Source organism: Pteropus medius, unplaced genomic scaffold (assembly GCF_902729225.1).
Source record: "Pteropus medius unplaced genomic scaffold, Ma_sr-lr_union100, whole genome shotgun sequence".
NCBI classification, from domain to species: Eukaryota; Metazoa; Chordata; class Mammalia; order Chiroptera; family Pteropodidae; genus Pteropus; species Pteropus medius.
This window is the reverse complement of record NW_024353790.1, coordinates 615,318-632,592: the sequence shown is the minus strand read 5'-3', so window position 1 is coordinate 632,592 and position 17,275 is coordinate 615,318. Positions and strand designations below refer to the sequence as shown.

Genomic DNA, 17,275 nt, shown 5'->3' with positions numbered 1-17,275 from the left:
CTCTTAAATCTTTTTATTACTTTTCTTTACTCTTTGTCTTTATATTCTTTTTCCTCCTCACTGTGCTGTCCCATAGAGTCTATTTGCTGTCATGTCCTAATTTAGTCTGTTTCTAGCTTTTTTTTCTTATTTTCAAATATATTTTATCGTTTTATTTTTTTCTATTTCTGTTTTATTTTTTTCCTGTTGTTTGGCCATCATTTCTGCATTTTCTGTTGCTGAAATGTGCAACTCTTTCAAACCTTTGATCATTTTCTTCAATATTTGTAATTCATTCTGAAATATTAGGCTACAGTTTTCATCTGCTTTGCAGATGGCAGTTTCTCGAAGAGTTAATTGTTAAAGCACATCCAAATGAATCATAGATCTCAACCACACCAAGTTTTTACTAACAACTAGCAAAGGATAGAAGCTAAAAATGGGCATAAACAAACACAGCATCATCCGCCACTGGAGGCACTCTGAACCATCTGATGGAATTTTTAAAAGACCCTTTTTCTTCACTGAAATGTGTTTTGATTTTTAGAGTGATAGACAACTGTTAATACAAAAAACAAATCTATTACTTTATACCAGCAACAAATACTGAACATAATTAAATATATGTAATTATATGTACTTTAACTTATAATTATATATACTTTTTATGATAGTAACAAAAAGTATAATGTATTTGGAATAAAATTAATAAAATTATAGATGCTCTAGAGCAACAATTAGAAACCTCTGTTGAAAGACATTAAGAATATAAAACATTTAAAAGAATATAAAACATGGCTAGGAAAATTCATTATTCAAAACATATCAATTCTGCACAAATTGACCTATAAATTCTGTGTATTTTCAATCAAAATCCCAACTTCATTCTAAAATTTATATGGTAGAGGTCAAAGACCAAGTATGGCCAAATGCTTCTGAAGACTGAAATGAAGATGGGGAGATTGGGTAGAGACCTATAATAATAGTTTCCAAGGTAATAAAGTTATTATAAATAAGACAGTATGATATTGGCATAGAAATAAGCACAGTGACTTATGAAATAGAAAGAGAGTTTAGAAACTACATCTAAGAACATCTGGTCTATGTAGAGAGAGCATTGAGACTGTGAGGGAAAGAAAGAAACATTACATTAATGGTCCTGAGACAAATGGTTATCTACATAGGAAAAAAAAAGAAGAAGAAATTCGATCTTCATAGCATGTGAAAAAATTAATTCGAAGTGAATTAAGGACTTAATTGAGAGACAAAGCTAAAACTTTAATAAGAAAATATATATATATATATTTTGGAATTGAGAATTAAAAGTTGATCTCTCTAAAATTAAACTTTTATAAAGAAAATGAAAAGAAGGTAAGTTGCTGGAGAAATCGGCATTTTTTAAATAGTGCTTTATAAAGTACACATGTGTTATGAAAATTCTTTTGTATAAGCCAAATATGATGCTGAAAATATATTAAGGAAAGAGAGAACAACTTAAATAGCTCACGATGGCATTCCCTTTACGTCCATCATCAGCTAAGTCAGGAACCTACATTGCTTTAAGTTTTCTGAAATGCGAAATGGAAATAGATGTGGGCCCTCACAGATGCATTTAGAGATCGTATGTTCAGGAGAGTAGAATTGAAATGTTTTATTAAGAGTCATAGGCCCAATCCTTGAAAAAGATGTTGGTTGAGTTTTGTATAGTAAGACTCAAAAGCATTTCAGTAAAGTGTGGGTGTCAGAGGAACAGGCTGCTTCAGGAGCTTCATTAGGTTCCTCTGAACTGGCACTCTCCAGGTTGTTGGGGGGAACCCTATTTACCTTGGCTCAGAGTCATTTTTAACCAACATTGAGGCTCAAGAGTAGGAATCAGAGTGCAGCCTGAAGTCCTTGGAAATATAGTGGACAGGGTAAGAAGGGATAAAAATGTTTTTCTAAAAGCCCAGAAATGGGTTCATATTTGGTTTATCACACGTTTCCAGAACAGTATGTTATGGTGCCAACTGCTGATGAAATGGTAGGATTAGATTTCGATCTCTAGTTTAGTTTCTTAAAGAAGTTTCTGGTAAATGAGAGCAATGGCATTGGCCCAGTTTAGTGTTATTCTGTTAGACTAACAATATAATTTCTGCATGTACTGTGGCCTCAATACTTTGAAATATTTGGGAGCAAAAGAGAGAGAGAGAGAAACAAATGAATAACAAATAAACAACAAACAAAACCAAAATATTGCTCCTTATGGTAAGCATGATGAAAAAGACACATTTATCCATAAAGAACACATCGATAATCTCATTTCTTTCTTGAAAATGCCAGTATGCGTGATTCTTGTTGGAGAACAGGTTCACGTGGCCTTTGAGGTCACATGGATGATATTGAGCATCGCTGTTAATGAAACTCGGTGCATTTTCCCTAATTTTGATTTTAGTTTCTAAAATTTAGCATTCGTGAGCTAGTGCCTTTCCCTTTCCTAGATTATGTTGCTTGAAAAAAAGCCTGAGTCAGTCCTTCATCTGTTTGCTGACAGAGTGAGGCCAAGAACACTAGTCCACTCCTTCTGTTCCAATTCCCTTTACTGTTAGATAATGTTACCTATTGCTGCACAATGCAAGGTTAGTGCACTTTTTAGATTTTAGCATAATCAAAAGAAGCATTTAAAAATACACTTCTATATTGACACGTAAATGCAAGAGCTACAGATAACAACTGCCAATAACTCAGCAGATACATGACAACTCCCCCCACCACTTGGAAAAAGTTTTCAGTTCCACTTGCCTATCTTCAAATAAATATGTTTATGTCTATATTTTTATTTGACTAAAACTTAGAATCAGAAGCACGAAATGAAGTTAGAAAGTGGAAATTGTATGAACTCAACACAAAGATTGTCCATGATAAACGAAAAGACAAAAAGAATAGAAGAAACAGAAGAACTGCAGAAGAGCGGTAACCCTTAAATGTATTCAATATAAAGGATTGCTTCCAATACGAGCTAAGTCTGCCATCTCCGTTGACTCTGTTCTTAGCTACACTTTGTGAACTGACTTCCAAGGAAAGCCATCATTCTCGCAATGGTTGTAGTTCCAACTTCAGCTTGAAAAGTCTGGAGGCTAAGAGGAAGTCAATGTTAGGTCACTCCTACTTTCGACTCAAGCTTCTTGGATTGTTTGGCACAATGCTTTACATTTCTTGGTCTTTCTTACTGTATTTCAAAACCAGAACACTTTTTCTTAGCCTTAAAACCAGCATTTATATAGCTACTTCATTTTATTTCTTATCCTGATTAAAAAACAAAAAATGAAAACAAAAAAACACACACTTAAAAATGTCTCTTCTAAAAATGGAGTCTGGATGATCTCAAAACATCTTGTCATTCAGACCTCAGGTCAAATGTCACCTCTTCAAGGGTAAGCTTAAGTTAGTTTTCGACCAACTTGCCTGCTGCTCCCTGTTTTACTTCCTAAAAGCACTTAGGACAATCAAAGATCATCTTGTCCACATATTACTTGTCTGATATTTGTCTCTGTCGCTGGAATGGAAGCTCCAGGAAGTAGGGACCTTGACTAACTTGCAAAATGCTTGGGATCTAATAAGAGCTTAATAAATTTCAGTTGAATGAGTGACTCTAGAATCCCTGAGGATTCCTAGGTCATTAGTTTACTTATTAAAAATTCCAACACTCTATATCAGATATGTGTAACTTGTCTTAACTTGTTTTAACTTCAGCCATTTCAATGACCATGACTGATTGTGGTGTATTTTGTTGTTCTGGTTTTGTATATATAAGAACTTTTGCAATTGAAATGACCAGGTGAAAAAATGAATGTGAATTTTATGTTGTCCTTGCTGTAAAGACTTGAGGAAATATTTTCCCTGTGAATCTGATCTTTGAAAAACATAAGTCTTTGTCACTCTTCCCTTAAATTTTCCTAGGAAATTCTCCTAAAACTGCAATGGCTTTTCTTGGTTTGGGGGTAAAGTCCACCTTTTGGCCCTGTTTCTGCGACTGCCTCTTCAGCCTCGTCCAGGACCACTTGTGCCAGGAATCATCCAGTTCCAGAGTTCCAGGATATTGATGTTTTTTAGTTTCTCAAACTCATCAAACATTTTCTTACTTTCAAAACCTACACACATCCGTTTCCTTGGTACACTCTTCCCATTCTTTGTGTGGCTAATTCCCAGTTCTTTAGGTTTCAGATTAAATGTCACCTCCTCAAAGTGGTCTTCTCTGACACCCACCTTCTCCATATCTAAGATAGTCCCCTTGTTATACTCTTGTAAGACTCTGTACTCTTCCTCCTTGGCGTTATTGCAATTAATAGTTTTATTTCATTTTATTTTATTGGAGTGTGTATGTATGTGTGTGTGTGCGTGTGCATGTGTATTTTGGTGCAAGTGCATATGTGTATTTAATGTCTATCTACCTCACTTAACTGTATACTGCAGGAGGACAATGTTTTGCTTATTGTTATGTCTTCAACACTTAACTCAGGGCCTGGAACACAGTAGATTCCTTCTCAATAAATATTTACTGAAAGAAAATAGAATGAATGAATAAAATTGATCTTTGAATTCTTAATGTTTAGCACAGAGTCTGGCATCTATAATGGGCTAAAAAGAATGGTGCACAACTAAAATTGGGTTAATGAAGAAATGAAATGTAAATCATGTTCTTTATGGGGAAACCGTGATTTGTTCATCAAAAGTAGAAACCCTGCTCTTACATACAAGCACGGCACTCTCTCTGTTCATTCATTTGCCTTCATTCCAGTTAACAGAATCTGCTCATCCAAGTAGAGTGGAGAAAAATTACCTGATTGCTTTGTCTGTGCAACACCAAACCATCCAAAAGAAAAGTGAGTTCCTGAGGCATTCTTCCTTATAGCTTATATACTTGATGTGGGTATCTTAAAAGAACAAATCTCTTTTCAGATGGATATTTGAGTAGACACAACCAGTAGAGGACTTTCCTCCAGGGACTTACTTTAGCTCTTAAACTGTATACATGGTACAAGCAACCTCAAGTGGATTATTATCTATAGAAGTGCAGAATTCCATCTCCCTTTGGCAAACCATTCAAACCCAGAAGTGTGTTTTACACATTCTGACAGAAGTGTCTATAATAACCAATTCTAACCTCCTTTCTTGCCACTTTAGCACCCAAAAGTATATGAAAAGAGTGCATGTTGAGGCTTCTTCTATTTATTATAAAATATCTCTTGGCTTAAAAACTCTTTTGACTATCAGTGAAAAAAGTAAATAGCAAGAGTTTCCTGGACTCTTACTCCTGTATCACAGATAGCTGAATGAAGATAACTGGACATTAGATGACTGTTTGATGCTGATATCTGCACATCTTTTATATAGGTCAATTTTTATGACAACCACTTGTACCAGCACAAACAAAGAGGGTCTGAATCCTTCTGGATGAGTAACAGGTGTATCAATGATCCATATTCTGTCACTGAGATTGGAGGTAGGCTTACAACGACTCTTGCAAAGCTGAAGCCACCCTTGGAGACTGCAGTAAAGAGAGGGAGGAGGGAATGAGAGTCCTCTTGGCTTTGTGCTGGGGCATGACTAGGGGGCATAAGCAGAGCCTTCATTCTGGAGGGGGTCGTGTATGGAGTTACACATGTGTGGATGGCCTAGTAACCTATGGTGGCCACGTCCACATTTTGGTAATGAGTGAGTTAGTGCTTTAGACTCTGAAGGAGAATGCCATTTTCTTGAGCTGAAAATATCCTGAGGATACTGCTGAAGGAAATATTCACTCCTTTCTTTGATTTCAACGAGCATGGACTTCCTATATGAAAGAATCTTTTTAGATGTTTTCTCTTTTCATTGGAAGTTCATTTACTGGCCCTGATGTTGATCGGCTTCTCTTGGTAAAGTCTCTTGTGTTTCAAATGACAACAAAAACAACAACAACAAAGCTAAATATGATTTAAGCTAAGAAAAGCAGAGAGCTGAAAACTTTCTTCCTATAGCCATGCCTTCCAACTTCTTCAGCAAGGTCTGCTTCACTTGGAATGTGATTTCTGAGAACTTTACATTTCTCAAATGCTGCTAAATTGCTCCATGCATTTATTTCTTGAAGCCTCAGTCGAGATAGCACTGACTTTTAGTCTCATAGCAATTCTTCTCAAGGTAATGGACAAAAGTCATTTCCACTTGAAGTCCAGTCCTTCTAAATGAATCATACAACATGGTTTTTATTTCATTTTTGTCAGAATGACTCTAAGAAGATGACCTTCTGATCATGAGGTCAGAGCTAATGGTTGCATCCAATCACTGGACCCAACTCCAAGTCTATTGGCTCAAAGATTTCTCAGTGATGCGTGGTCCACTCCATCAAGCATGGATGCAGCCCTCCTGGTTTGGCAGCCTCCACTCCCAAACACACTTCAGATTCATTGGTGGTGTAAGGATAGAATAATTGCCATGAAAAGGAAGAGGGAATAGTCATGTCACTTTGTCATGGCTCTTTTGAAATCTTACTGCACAGAATGAAGAGGCTTCTGCTCTGAGGGGCCTGAAAGTTCTTTGATTAGTCCCTAAATCTGCCCTCTGGGGAAAAAAAAGGAAACTTTCTATTTTTCTCGGCGAACCTTGGCTTCGTCTTCTGGGTGGTTCTTTCTTTCCATTATTCTCCTTGGCCACATCTGAAGTGTGTGGTGAGAAGCTTGTCCTTTCAGTGAGCTATACAGTGGTCACAGTTCTTCCTGCTAGTGCACATCCTGGGCTTGTCCCAGTCCTTTGCCAACCTGCCATCTGAATGAAGAACAGTCCAAGGACCTATGCACAGCAGGACTAGACATGGGAAGGATCCTGGATCTCTGAGTGGGAAGATCACTTACTGTAGAAGAGGCCTACACTGGACATTGACCGGAGGAAGAAATGAACTCTCATCGTGTTTAGCAGCTGAAATGTTAAGACTGGAGCCTTGAACAATCATACACTTTTGTTTTTCAGTTCAGGCTTGAGATTTCTTTGGGAGTACAATTGTCTCAAAAAAGTAGCATGCTTCTATTCTGTTTGCTCTCGTCAGTTCTAACTGCTTGTAATCACATCCAGAGTCCTTTCCTAGACACGGTTCTCAAATATGATGTTTCGATTTGCTCCTTTGTTCTGTGGCCTCTCCCTCCTGATTTATTGGTGACTATCTTGAGGCTATTTGAAACAACAGACTTGGATGGGGATGTCACACCCTCTTGGTGTCACCCTTTACTACCTGAGGTGTGCTGAAGAGTGAGTGACTTTATAAACTGAGAAGTCTCACTGGACTTTTTATACTCAGAATCCTTTCTGATTTTATCTCTTGATATTTCATGGCCAGAAGCAGTTGGCGTTTCCAAACCTGCAAGACTTTATTTATCTTTGAGATTTCGCATTCTCTTCAGTTTCTGCTTGAGAACCATTCGGTTCTCACCTGAACTCACCTCTTTCTTGTAACACCGTATTAAAGACAGTCGTAGTGCCTGCTACACACCATCACTCTCTTTCCCCAGGCACGAGGTCTGCCTTCCAAGTTGATTCAGAGCACAGACTCTCTTTAAATACAACGAAACATGCCACTATTGATTTGAAAAAGCATCTAAATTTATACCCTTGTTTCTAACCATATTGTACTTTTCTTTCGGGACAGCTAAGTTAAATGTGTTATGTTGTCTTCCCAGGATTTTTGTTTCCATCTGTCAATGTCCTTTAATACAAAGAGAGGTTATGGGGTAACTTTACATGTTGTAAGGTTATTTTTGAAGATATACAAGGGCAAGTTTGATCTGTGCATCCACATCCCAGCTCTTTACTTCTCACTTGGAGGAACAGAAACCTAAGGGTTCCTGAAAAAAAGGCTTTCCTTTCAGGAGAAATTTCCAAGATATGCCATGAACAAATACTCTTTCGGTCTTGTTTCTTCCCCCATCGCTTAAGTGCAAACAGACTGTATTTGAAGAGAATAGGGAAGAGCAAGGTTTCCCCACAAGGGGATTTCGAGGTGCTGTGAACGCCAGAAATAATCAGTGCAGGAGTTTGTCACTGCAGGCTGTCACGTCTCACAGTGGGAGTCGTGGGCTGGTCTGCTTGCTAAACTACTGCTGATCTATGACTGAAGCTGTGCTTCCTTTAAAATAAATCTTGTTCTTCCGTACCCCATGTGTTTCTAAGCCCCAGGAGCACCTCACGGATGTAGACTCATCTTTTCTTCTTGTAGTAATGTTACTGCCAGATTCTTAGTAATCAGCCCATTTCTGAGGCTGTTGATTCACCTCTTCCCTCTGAATACGAGTTAAATGCTCTAGTTCAATTGGCTTTGTGAGATTACTATAGACTATTTCAGTGGGACTTTAAAAATGAATCTCTGATTCCAAGGTATAAAGACCTCAGTAGAGAGTAAAGGATTCCTTTGTGTCAGGCAGGCGACAAGTGTCTGTCCAGCCTCCAAAGTCCAGATAAATTTGTACCTGAACCCAGGGTGAAAAATCATCTATTCATCAGCTCACACTGCAAACCTTTTCACCTGTGACACTGCTAGCAAGAGACCCACAGGTACCATGTAATCAGTCACTCATTTCTGTGCAGGCGTTTCAGTGATTTACTGAAAATATCATCAGTGAATGAGCTGAGGTGTTTAGACCCAGTGAGCTTTTCCCATTGAAAGGATAGTTGAGTTCATCCTTATGGAGACATCAGCATAACATTCTTCTAGCCTTTACAGCACTATTTAAAAATTGCAGCTTCAGCAGATTGAATATTCCTCCAGGAGCCCTCAAAGTTGAGACAGCAGCAAACCCGAAGCACTACTGTTTGCATGAAAGTAAGCTCCAGGGTCTTCCTGTCGTAATGTCATAATGATTTAGACTTCACCTCCTCTAAAGGAAACACACACACACACACACACACACACACACACACACACACAAACACACGGTGAGAACTGAATCGAGAGTTGGTGGGATGTGCCATCCTATCTCTGAGGGCTCAGTGGGTGGCATCTAGTACCTGCCGAAGAGCAAGCATTGTACTGTCGACAGGTAATGAATGACTGCTGGTGAGAAATAACAGGATATCCAGCGAGAAGAGGTTGAGAAGAATACACTCTTGCTGGAAGAGTTAAGAGCAAGCTTCTCGTGAGAAAATATGGGAGACGATTGAGAAGGGACCAGAAGAACGGAGAACTGTTAAGACTCCACTTTCTCGGTTTCTGAACTGAACTTTCGCTCACAGCCGGTGAAGCAGGCTCCCTCCCACACCGTGCTCTCCCCCCCTGCCGCTGTGCAGTCTGTTAAGTAAACAGAGACTTTACACCGAGAAAGGAACATTTCTCTATTTTGGCTATGAGTTGTTATTTTTAAAGCTTTATCCTCCAAACATTTCCTCCTATCTTTATTTTTTTCATGAGAAAGAAAATGTGCTACTTAAAAAAAAAAAATTCAACTCTAGGACAAGAAAAACTCACTTCTAGTACGCAATTCTGATTAAGGCCAAAGCACCCTTCGATGTGACACCGTCTCATCCCTCTCTTCAGCAAGGTAGCTTCGAAAGTTTTCCCTCTGCTTATGTAGAGCTTTCGTGCTTTCCATAGTCAAAGCAAAATAGACCATGGCATTTGTCTCTTGGACGTTTCAGGTCCATAAGCCAATCTCCCCCATGACATCTATAGATTTATCTATTTATTAATGTATTTATAGCTAGTAGGTAAATAGGGCGCTACTGTGTGCCACACAACATTCTAAGCCCCTTATATAAAACCTCATTTACCTTTACCTGAGAATATTATGACAATTGCTTCAATATCGATGTGGGTTAAATCTGGAGATCCTGACAATATTTGTAAGAGACTTTTTTTCTACACGTTTTTGAGGGAACGTATCTTGTATTGCCCCCTGTTTTCTTTCTTGTCTGTCTTGCCTCTATTATGAATCTCTTTATTAACAAGACCCATGGCTTTCTTCTCTTTACCCTAATGTCTAGCACAAAGTCTGGGTATAATGAGTCCCCAATAAATCTTTTTGAATGAACTAAAGTGAAGCAAGAATGGGAGACAAAGAAAACTTTATTGTCGAAATTCTTTCTTCTGGCATAGGTGGTGTTGGTTGACAAATCCTAAGTCTCCTGTTTGGAAAATAGGAAAATAATACTAACCTTAGAGAACAGTTGTAAGAAGTAAATAAATTTATCAAAAGTACCTCGCATTTTTCAAGTCAGTGAAAGATGGTTTATCCCATAAAAGTGTTAAGAAAAATGACTGGCAGCCTGGGCAAAATACTAAGCTGAATCCTTGTTCACATCTTACGTCACGGTAAACCCCAAATGACGCTTGCACAACTCTGTGAATGTGCAAAAGCTCATCGAACTGTGTACTTTAAATGAGTGAATTATGCGATGTGTGATTACATCTCAATAAAGTTGCTGTAAAAAGTAAATCCCCGAAGAGCAAAGCTTTAGACATAGAACCACGGAACTATACTGGAAGGAAACATAAGATTGTTTTTTATACATTATTGGAAGGGAGAATGAGCTTTTCAAGCAAAATATATTATTGTAAAGCCATAAATAAAAAGTTTGATAAATTTGATTATGTAATAATGAAATGCTTTGCAGAGAAAAATACCAAAAACAAAATAAAAACAAAAACATAATGACCCATTAGAAAAATACTGAAAGCACACAGGATAAAAGGCTAATTAATATATAAAGAACTCGATAGAGACTAATACCCAATAGAAAAATATGGGCAAAGGACAAGAGTTGGCCTCTCAGAAAAAGAGCTTATACCAATATATTCTCCTACCAAAAGCCTGTAGGTACAAGTTCTTTGGGAACAATAATTGAACTATTTATCAAAATTAAAAATATGAGTCTTCTGATATAGCGAATCTACTAGGAATTTGTTCTATAGCTATCTATACATGTGCCTAAACACATAAACGTAAGGATAATCACTGCATGAGATATTTGTAACAGCAAAATACTTGAAATCAAACTAAATGTCCATTAACAAAAATGTGGTTAAAGAAATTACAACATTTCGTTTAGTGAAAAACTATGCCGTTGTTAAAACCATTGATGAAGAACTCCAAGATGTATTAATTAAAAATGAAACAAAACAAGGTCTAGACAATGCGTTTAGCATTCGTGTTTTAAATTTGTATATATTTCACAAATATATGTTTGCATATGCCCATGATATTTTAACTTCTTCCTCTCCACCTCGAACTTGTCATGCCCCAAATTCAGCTTGTGAACATAAAAGATGAGTAAGTTCCTCTCACATGCAGCGTCTCACTTAATTTCTGCAACAACTCTATGCAAAAGATATTGACACAGTTCTTTCTTTTTAAAATATTACATGTTATGAATTACACGTCAGGTTATGAATGTTAAATCCTTGACGCCAAGGTTCTGTTGTACAGGGAAGAAGCCTAAACGTCTCATAATGATGTAGGCATCCTGTATCACTGGACCCTTTCCTTCTTTCCTATATTAACCTATATTAACACTGCTCTCCCTCTCCATATTTACAATCCCCTTTCAATGATGCTTTCACACCTACGTTTTCTTAAAGTGTCAACTCAAACGCCACCTCCTAAGCAAACCTTACCTGTCATCCTCGGCAGCATCAGTGGTTTCAGCCCAGCTAGAGCCCGTGGTCTTCGGAGTTTCTCCTCTACTTTGAAGGCACTTTGTACAAACCTATTAGACTTGGTTATATTATTTCAAGGCCGTGAGCATTTTGAGAGTAGGAGCCCAGTTTTCATTCTCTTAAATACTACAATATCTAGAGTATAACAGCAGATCGGTAAAGATTCATTAGAAAAAAATCATTGACTCAAATCTTACTCATTTTTGATTACCCATAGGTTGAAGAACTCTATATTTAACATGACAGATTTGGGGATTAAACACTATATGTCTTCTAAGAATTTGAACTGAAATGTTTTATTAATGGAAAATGAGTTTTTGTCTTGCCTTTTAGAATTCTAATGAATGTTCATGCTCTGTACAGAGAACAGATTTGGAGCCAGTAGATTTTTATAAATGTGAACTTTAGCATGTCTTCTGGAAGCTCCTCTGCCCTTTACTAGTTTTTTTAAATTTCTTTTTTCTGTGTTTTTATAGGAACCAGGGAAAATGTGTGGAGGGCATGGTGGAGATCTTTGACATGTTACTAGCTACATCATCTCGGTTCCGTATGATTAATCTCCAGGGAGAGGAGTTTGTGTGCCTCAAATCCATCATTTTGCTTAATTCTGGTGAGTTGATAATATGGGAGAATTTAATGCTGGGTTATGCGCAGAAAAGTTTATTTTTGTTTTCAGCCGGATACAAGCTACCTACAACAAAGGCATAATCATAAACTGAAAGAAACAACTGACAGACATTTAAAATAACCTACTGTCGTTGTAGACTGTGGAGGTAGAACCGCACTGGTCAAGTGTAGTGAGTGAAAAATAAAAATTAGACATTGAGTCAAATGACCTTTTTGTTGAAACATTTGCATTCTTTTGGATATTGATGATGTTTTTCTTAAACTGGTAGTGTATGTAGACATTACGTCTATCGATAGTTAGCAAGTCGACGAAGTGTCTTGTTAAGAAATTGTGACCAATTCTGAGCTCCAGATCATGAGGAAAAAGGCTTATTTGAGACAGATCAAGTTTTGGGTCAAAATTGATTAGCTGAAAAGTATGATTGGCTCAGAGATAGAAAATCCTGGTCCCAAAACTGAGGAAGATGGAATGTGGTAAATTGGTTCAGCTGAAAGAACAGTTTTCATTTGGTCTATGGTATCTAATTCAACTGTCCCCTCCTATTTGTTTATTTGAGAGAGCTTAGCTGAGAGTGGCATCTTTTTTTTTTTTTTTTTTTTTTTGAGGTTGGCTGTTGTATAAAGAGTCACTTCAGGTCACCCAGATGGAAACTATGGCTCAGCCTGAATTAGCACCCTGACTCCTCCCTGCCCCCTCTAAGCACTAAATCGCGTCTGTGGGACCTGAAGCTCAACAACTGAGTGTCAGCTGCACAGGAGACGCCCTGAACTTTTTATGCCCATCCTGGCCCTAACTCATGCCTCGGACCTCATTCTCACATAGAAATTGTAGCTATTTCGAAGACCTACGCCTGATTTAGATTTAGTTTCTTACATTATTAGGTATGGTTTTGAATTCCCAGCAGGTGGACAGCAGTTTTTGTTGGTCGCATGTGTAGAGAGTAGGCACTTCCTCCTCCTTTCAGATGTTCTGTCTTGTTCCTGATGGATGCCAGTCCCTTCCCACCTCCCCTAACGATTTTCCACTTCTCTTCCCCACCGATGCTTGTAACCTATATCACTTAGTGGTCATCATAGTAATCATTCTCACTTATCAACAGATAAATGGAAATCTGTACTATTCCACTAGCCAAGGACTGAATTACGGAATGAAGTTGCACGAAAAATAATGTAATCGACACTAAGGAAGTGATTACGACTCCATTCAAGTTTCTGGTTCTACTCACATGCATTGTGCTTTTCATTTTAGTCATTTGTCCTGTACATTGAGGGGTCTGGACCCCTCAATGGCTCTTTATGGGATGAGAGTTCTGGGAGCAGTGCCACTCGGCTGCACAGTGCCAGGTCTCGAACCTGCTCCTTCTTCAGTGGAGGGCTGGCACACGCTGACGGTTTTCGTGTGGCAATCTGTTAACTTCAGGGAAAGCGGGCCTATCAAGTGCTGGATCTTTTTTTCTCACTTTTACCAGGAAATAATACCCAAGACAGGAAATGAAATTAGCCGGAGTTGTCTAATCAATGCAAGTAGATGCTCTGATCTTGGTAACCAAACATCTTTTCTTTAGATTCCTACAGCCCGTTTTTGAATAATTGTTTTATGACTCTCTTTTTAAAAAAAACCATTATTTAAAAAACAAAAGGCCATCATTTCGCCATCAAAATATTAGATTCACAGACCTAGGTTTTTTTTTGTGTGTGTTTTTTTTTTTAATCCTAAAAACCTTTCAGCTCTCACAAGAAAGTCTTTTAGTAAAGACTGGCGGCAGATTCTCAAAAACAGTATTTCCCACTGCAGGATGTGGCCCTCCATCTGACTCCTCCTCACAGTAGCTTAACTTTCCTATTCTGACCTTGTTCTTCCTTCTCTGTCTCAGGATCTGCTGAGAGCTTCCTTGTACTTGAAGGATTAGGGCGCTATTTTCGAAATACGAGCCACTGTATACTGACGGAGTTTATAGTTGTCTCTTTCGTGAGAGATCGGTGTGGAAGCTTGTCTATCTGTCAAGGATGGTGCTGCAGCCCAAGAGCAGTAACAAAACAGAAGCTGTCGCTCAGCCCGTGAAAAGCGAAATCACGTTTTTCACTCCAAAAGCGAGCTATGTTTTGCTCAAGCCGATCTGCTGCTGAGCACAGCTCCTCATATCTCATACTGGTCCTGAAAAACAGAATCAAAGAGGACAAGACTCTGAAACAGGATGGTATGGTACCAGCCTTTTTCAGAGGGGGAAAAAAAGCCATCAGACATGTGAGGGTTACCGTTATCGTTGCTCATGAGACAAATTACAAAGTGGCTCTAATTCCAGGGATCTCTGACAGAAGTTAAACTGGAAATAGTTCAGGAAACCTGAGCTAGAAGATGCTTTTCTGATCCCTAGGAAACAAGATCTCAGTGAATGGAAGAACCTTGGGTGTTATGTAGAGCCCCGTCACCAAAGTCTGAGAAGGGTGTGTTTACATTGGCCTTAACTTTGGGGCAGAGGCACAAGGGGAGTGGAAAGGTCATTGTGAGGACCTGCTAGGAATGTATTTCTGGAAGTCTTGAGAGGGTCTCCCAAATGCTGTTTGGGAGTGGGAGATATTCCTCATTTAGAATAGTTTATTACTTTGCTTGCAAAAGCCTAGAATCATCCATAAGACAAGCTCTCTGTTTGTTTTTTCCACTCCCCACCAAAGGAGAGAGGCGTTCCTGGTTAATCCAAAAATGCCTTAGCAAAAGTCAATGCCAGCTTCAAGGCATTCTGAGAACTAGCTGGATAGAGCTCAAGAGCAGGGCAAACGAGAACAGAGCAGATGAGCTCACTGCAAAAGGCTGTGAGAAGCAGCAGTGGGAGAGAACGGAGCTACAGAAGGGGACCAGGAAAGAGGTTCTGTGCCTGTTTACAGCATTCCTGCTACCCTGTATGACTTTGATTCTTCTTTATAAATCCAATATATCTCATTCTTCCAGGTTCCTCTCTGATCTCGTCTCGTTCAGGAAATCTTGCTACAATCCAAGTCCATAATGAGCTTTCCTTCTCTAGGCTATTTTAATTCTTAAAGCCGGTCCTGTATAATGCAGCATTTGGTCAGTTGGTTGCCTGATTTCATTCATTCGTTCAATAATTTCATTCATTTGTCCAATAATTCATCACCATTGAATTCCTACTGTAAACTTTATGCCAAATATACAAAAATGAATGACAGAGTTTTTTTGTTTGTTCGTTTTGTTCTTTTAGTTTTTGAGTTTAACCTGGGTTGAATCTTTATGCATGTGTGTCCCAATTTCCCTATAAACCATTAATGCTTCCTTTTTCATCTTCCTCACAGCCTTTTGTCTGTGAACTGTCAATAACTTTTACACCATTCGGTCATTTAATAGATGCTTATTTGCTGGGTAGGACCAGGAGGACCTGGAAAGTCCCCATGTTCCCAAAACATACTGTCCTTTTCAGTGTATTGTGGATGTAGATAATATCAAACTATTAAATGGAAAAAAAACTATGTCTATTTCCTTGGGTTACCATGAGCTAAAGGGGAAATTGTGTTTAAAGTGTCTCATGCAGTTCTTGGAGCATAGGCCCTCAGTCAGTGACAGCTGTCATCATCACTCATCATCATTCATCTCTGGCTTAAACGGAGTCGGTTCATGCCTTTTTCAACATAATTAAGTGCTTTTAGTTTAGAGGCCTCCTGCTAGGCTTACAAATACGCGGGGACTCCCAGGTAATAAAAAAAATATAGAGATTGTGATTGTTCCCCCTGAGACTTTGTCAGTGTGCATTGATTTATATTGATTTACCTCATGGATAATAATTGCCTGTCGTTTGAACCTTAATATTGGCCGACCTCAGTAGAAACTGCTGTGAGCCTTTGACAATCCCGTGTGCCCATTGACCACTTCGCTGCTTCTTCTCATCATCGTCCCCGCATACGTGACCCTCATAACTGCCTCGGAATCCACTCCCGTTTAGAACACCACCCTTTGGGTGAGTGTTTTTCAAGACGCAGAAAAATTCACAAGTCAAAGCTTAATGTGTAGAAATCTACACTCTCTCATAAATCTGCAGTTTGGCCTTCAAATTCAATTTCGATACTTATTTCTACTCCTTTTCTGAACCCCTTCCTGACCACACTTCTTCTTGTTCCCCAGTAATTCCGAAGAGCCTTACAGACTTCCCTCCAGCTGGCTCCCTGGAGAGCCTGCCAGCCCCCTGACTCAGCATCTCTGTTTTCTGTTTCACAGTGCATCCTCTTTGCTCTCTCGACTCACAAACCACCTCCAATTACCCGACGCCTCCCCTGTGCTGGCTGCGCCCGGCATTACCTTCAGCAGCTCCAGGCGTTGCTCCCAAGACATCTCATGTTGTAGAAATGCCATACCCCTGATTTCCTGTTCATCCCAAACTGATTTGCAGACAGTACTCTTTCAACGACTGGAATAATAAAGAGCTCAAAACCGTAAGCCAAAACGTTAAAGGAAAACAAGATCCCAGAAAGAACTATGGCAACAGTTGTAACATGTGTACCCTGGTGTTTACTCAGAGGAGAAAGGACATGGAATGGCAAACAGGCGCATATACATTAAACATAAACGTAAAAACAGTGCCAGCTGTTGTCTGTCATCTCGTTCTGCAATGTTTATATGGCGTATCTGGCTATCTTGCTGACTTGACGAAACATATAATGCTGACGCTGAGGACATCCACTTAATATGTATTCCTCAGAGGCCACACTCTGGTCAGAGAAGCACTTATTTCGTGATTAATTATCACAAGCTCTCATCACAAAGAATATTTCCTCTTTCCAGAGCCGAATTCTTTGCGCTCTCTTTCTGTTAATTATTAGACAATTACTTAGAGCATTTGTATTTTTTAAGTTTAGAAATAAGACGATGATTCAGAGTCCCTATATTTAGATAAAAGAACATTGTAAAAATCCATATATTTAGATAAAAGAACATTATTAAAACATATTGACCTTGAACATTGAAGATGATTAATTCTCAGCAGGCGGAGGTTTCTGATAGGCACAGGCCTTGAA

General features: G+C 38.7%; 1 protein-coding gene across 10 annotated transcripts in view; it reads left to right on the top strand.

Annotated features, from left to right (window-relative positions):
* ESR1 (estrogen receptor 1) overlaps positions 1-17,275 on the top strand; it is a 308,851-nt gene that overhangs the window by 266,457 nt on the left and 25,119 nt on the right. For 8 of the 10 annotated variants that reach the window (XM_039851343.1, XM_039851351.1, XM_039851348.1 and 5 more), the window contains exon 7: positions 12,106-12,239. In XM_039851343.1, the coding sequence (XP_039707277.1) occupies positions 12,106-12,239 (134 nt within the window). Of the gene's footprint in view, positions 1-12,105; positions 12,240-13,356; positions 13,401-16,478; positions 16,841-17,275 lie in introns of those variants that run through there. The other 2 variants (XM_039851350.1, XM_039851352.1) reach the window with 2 other exon arrangements.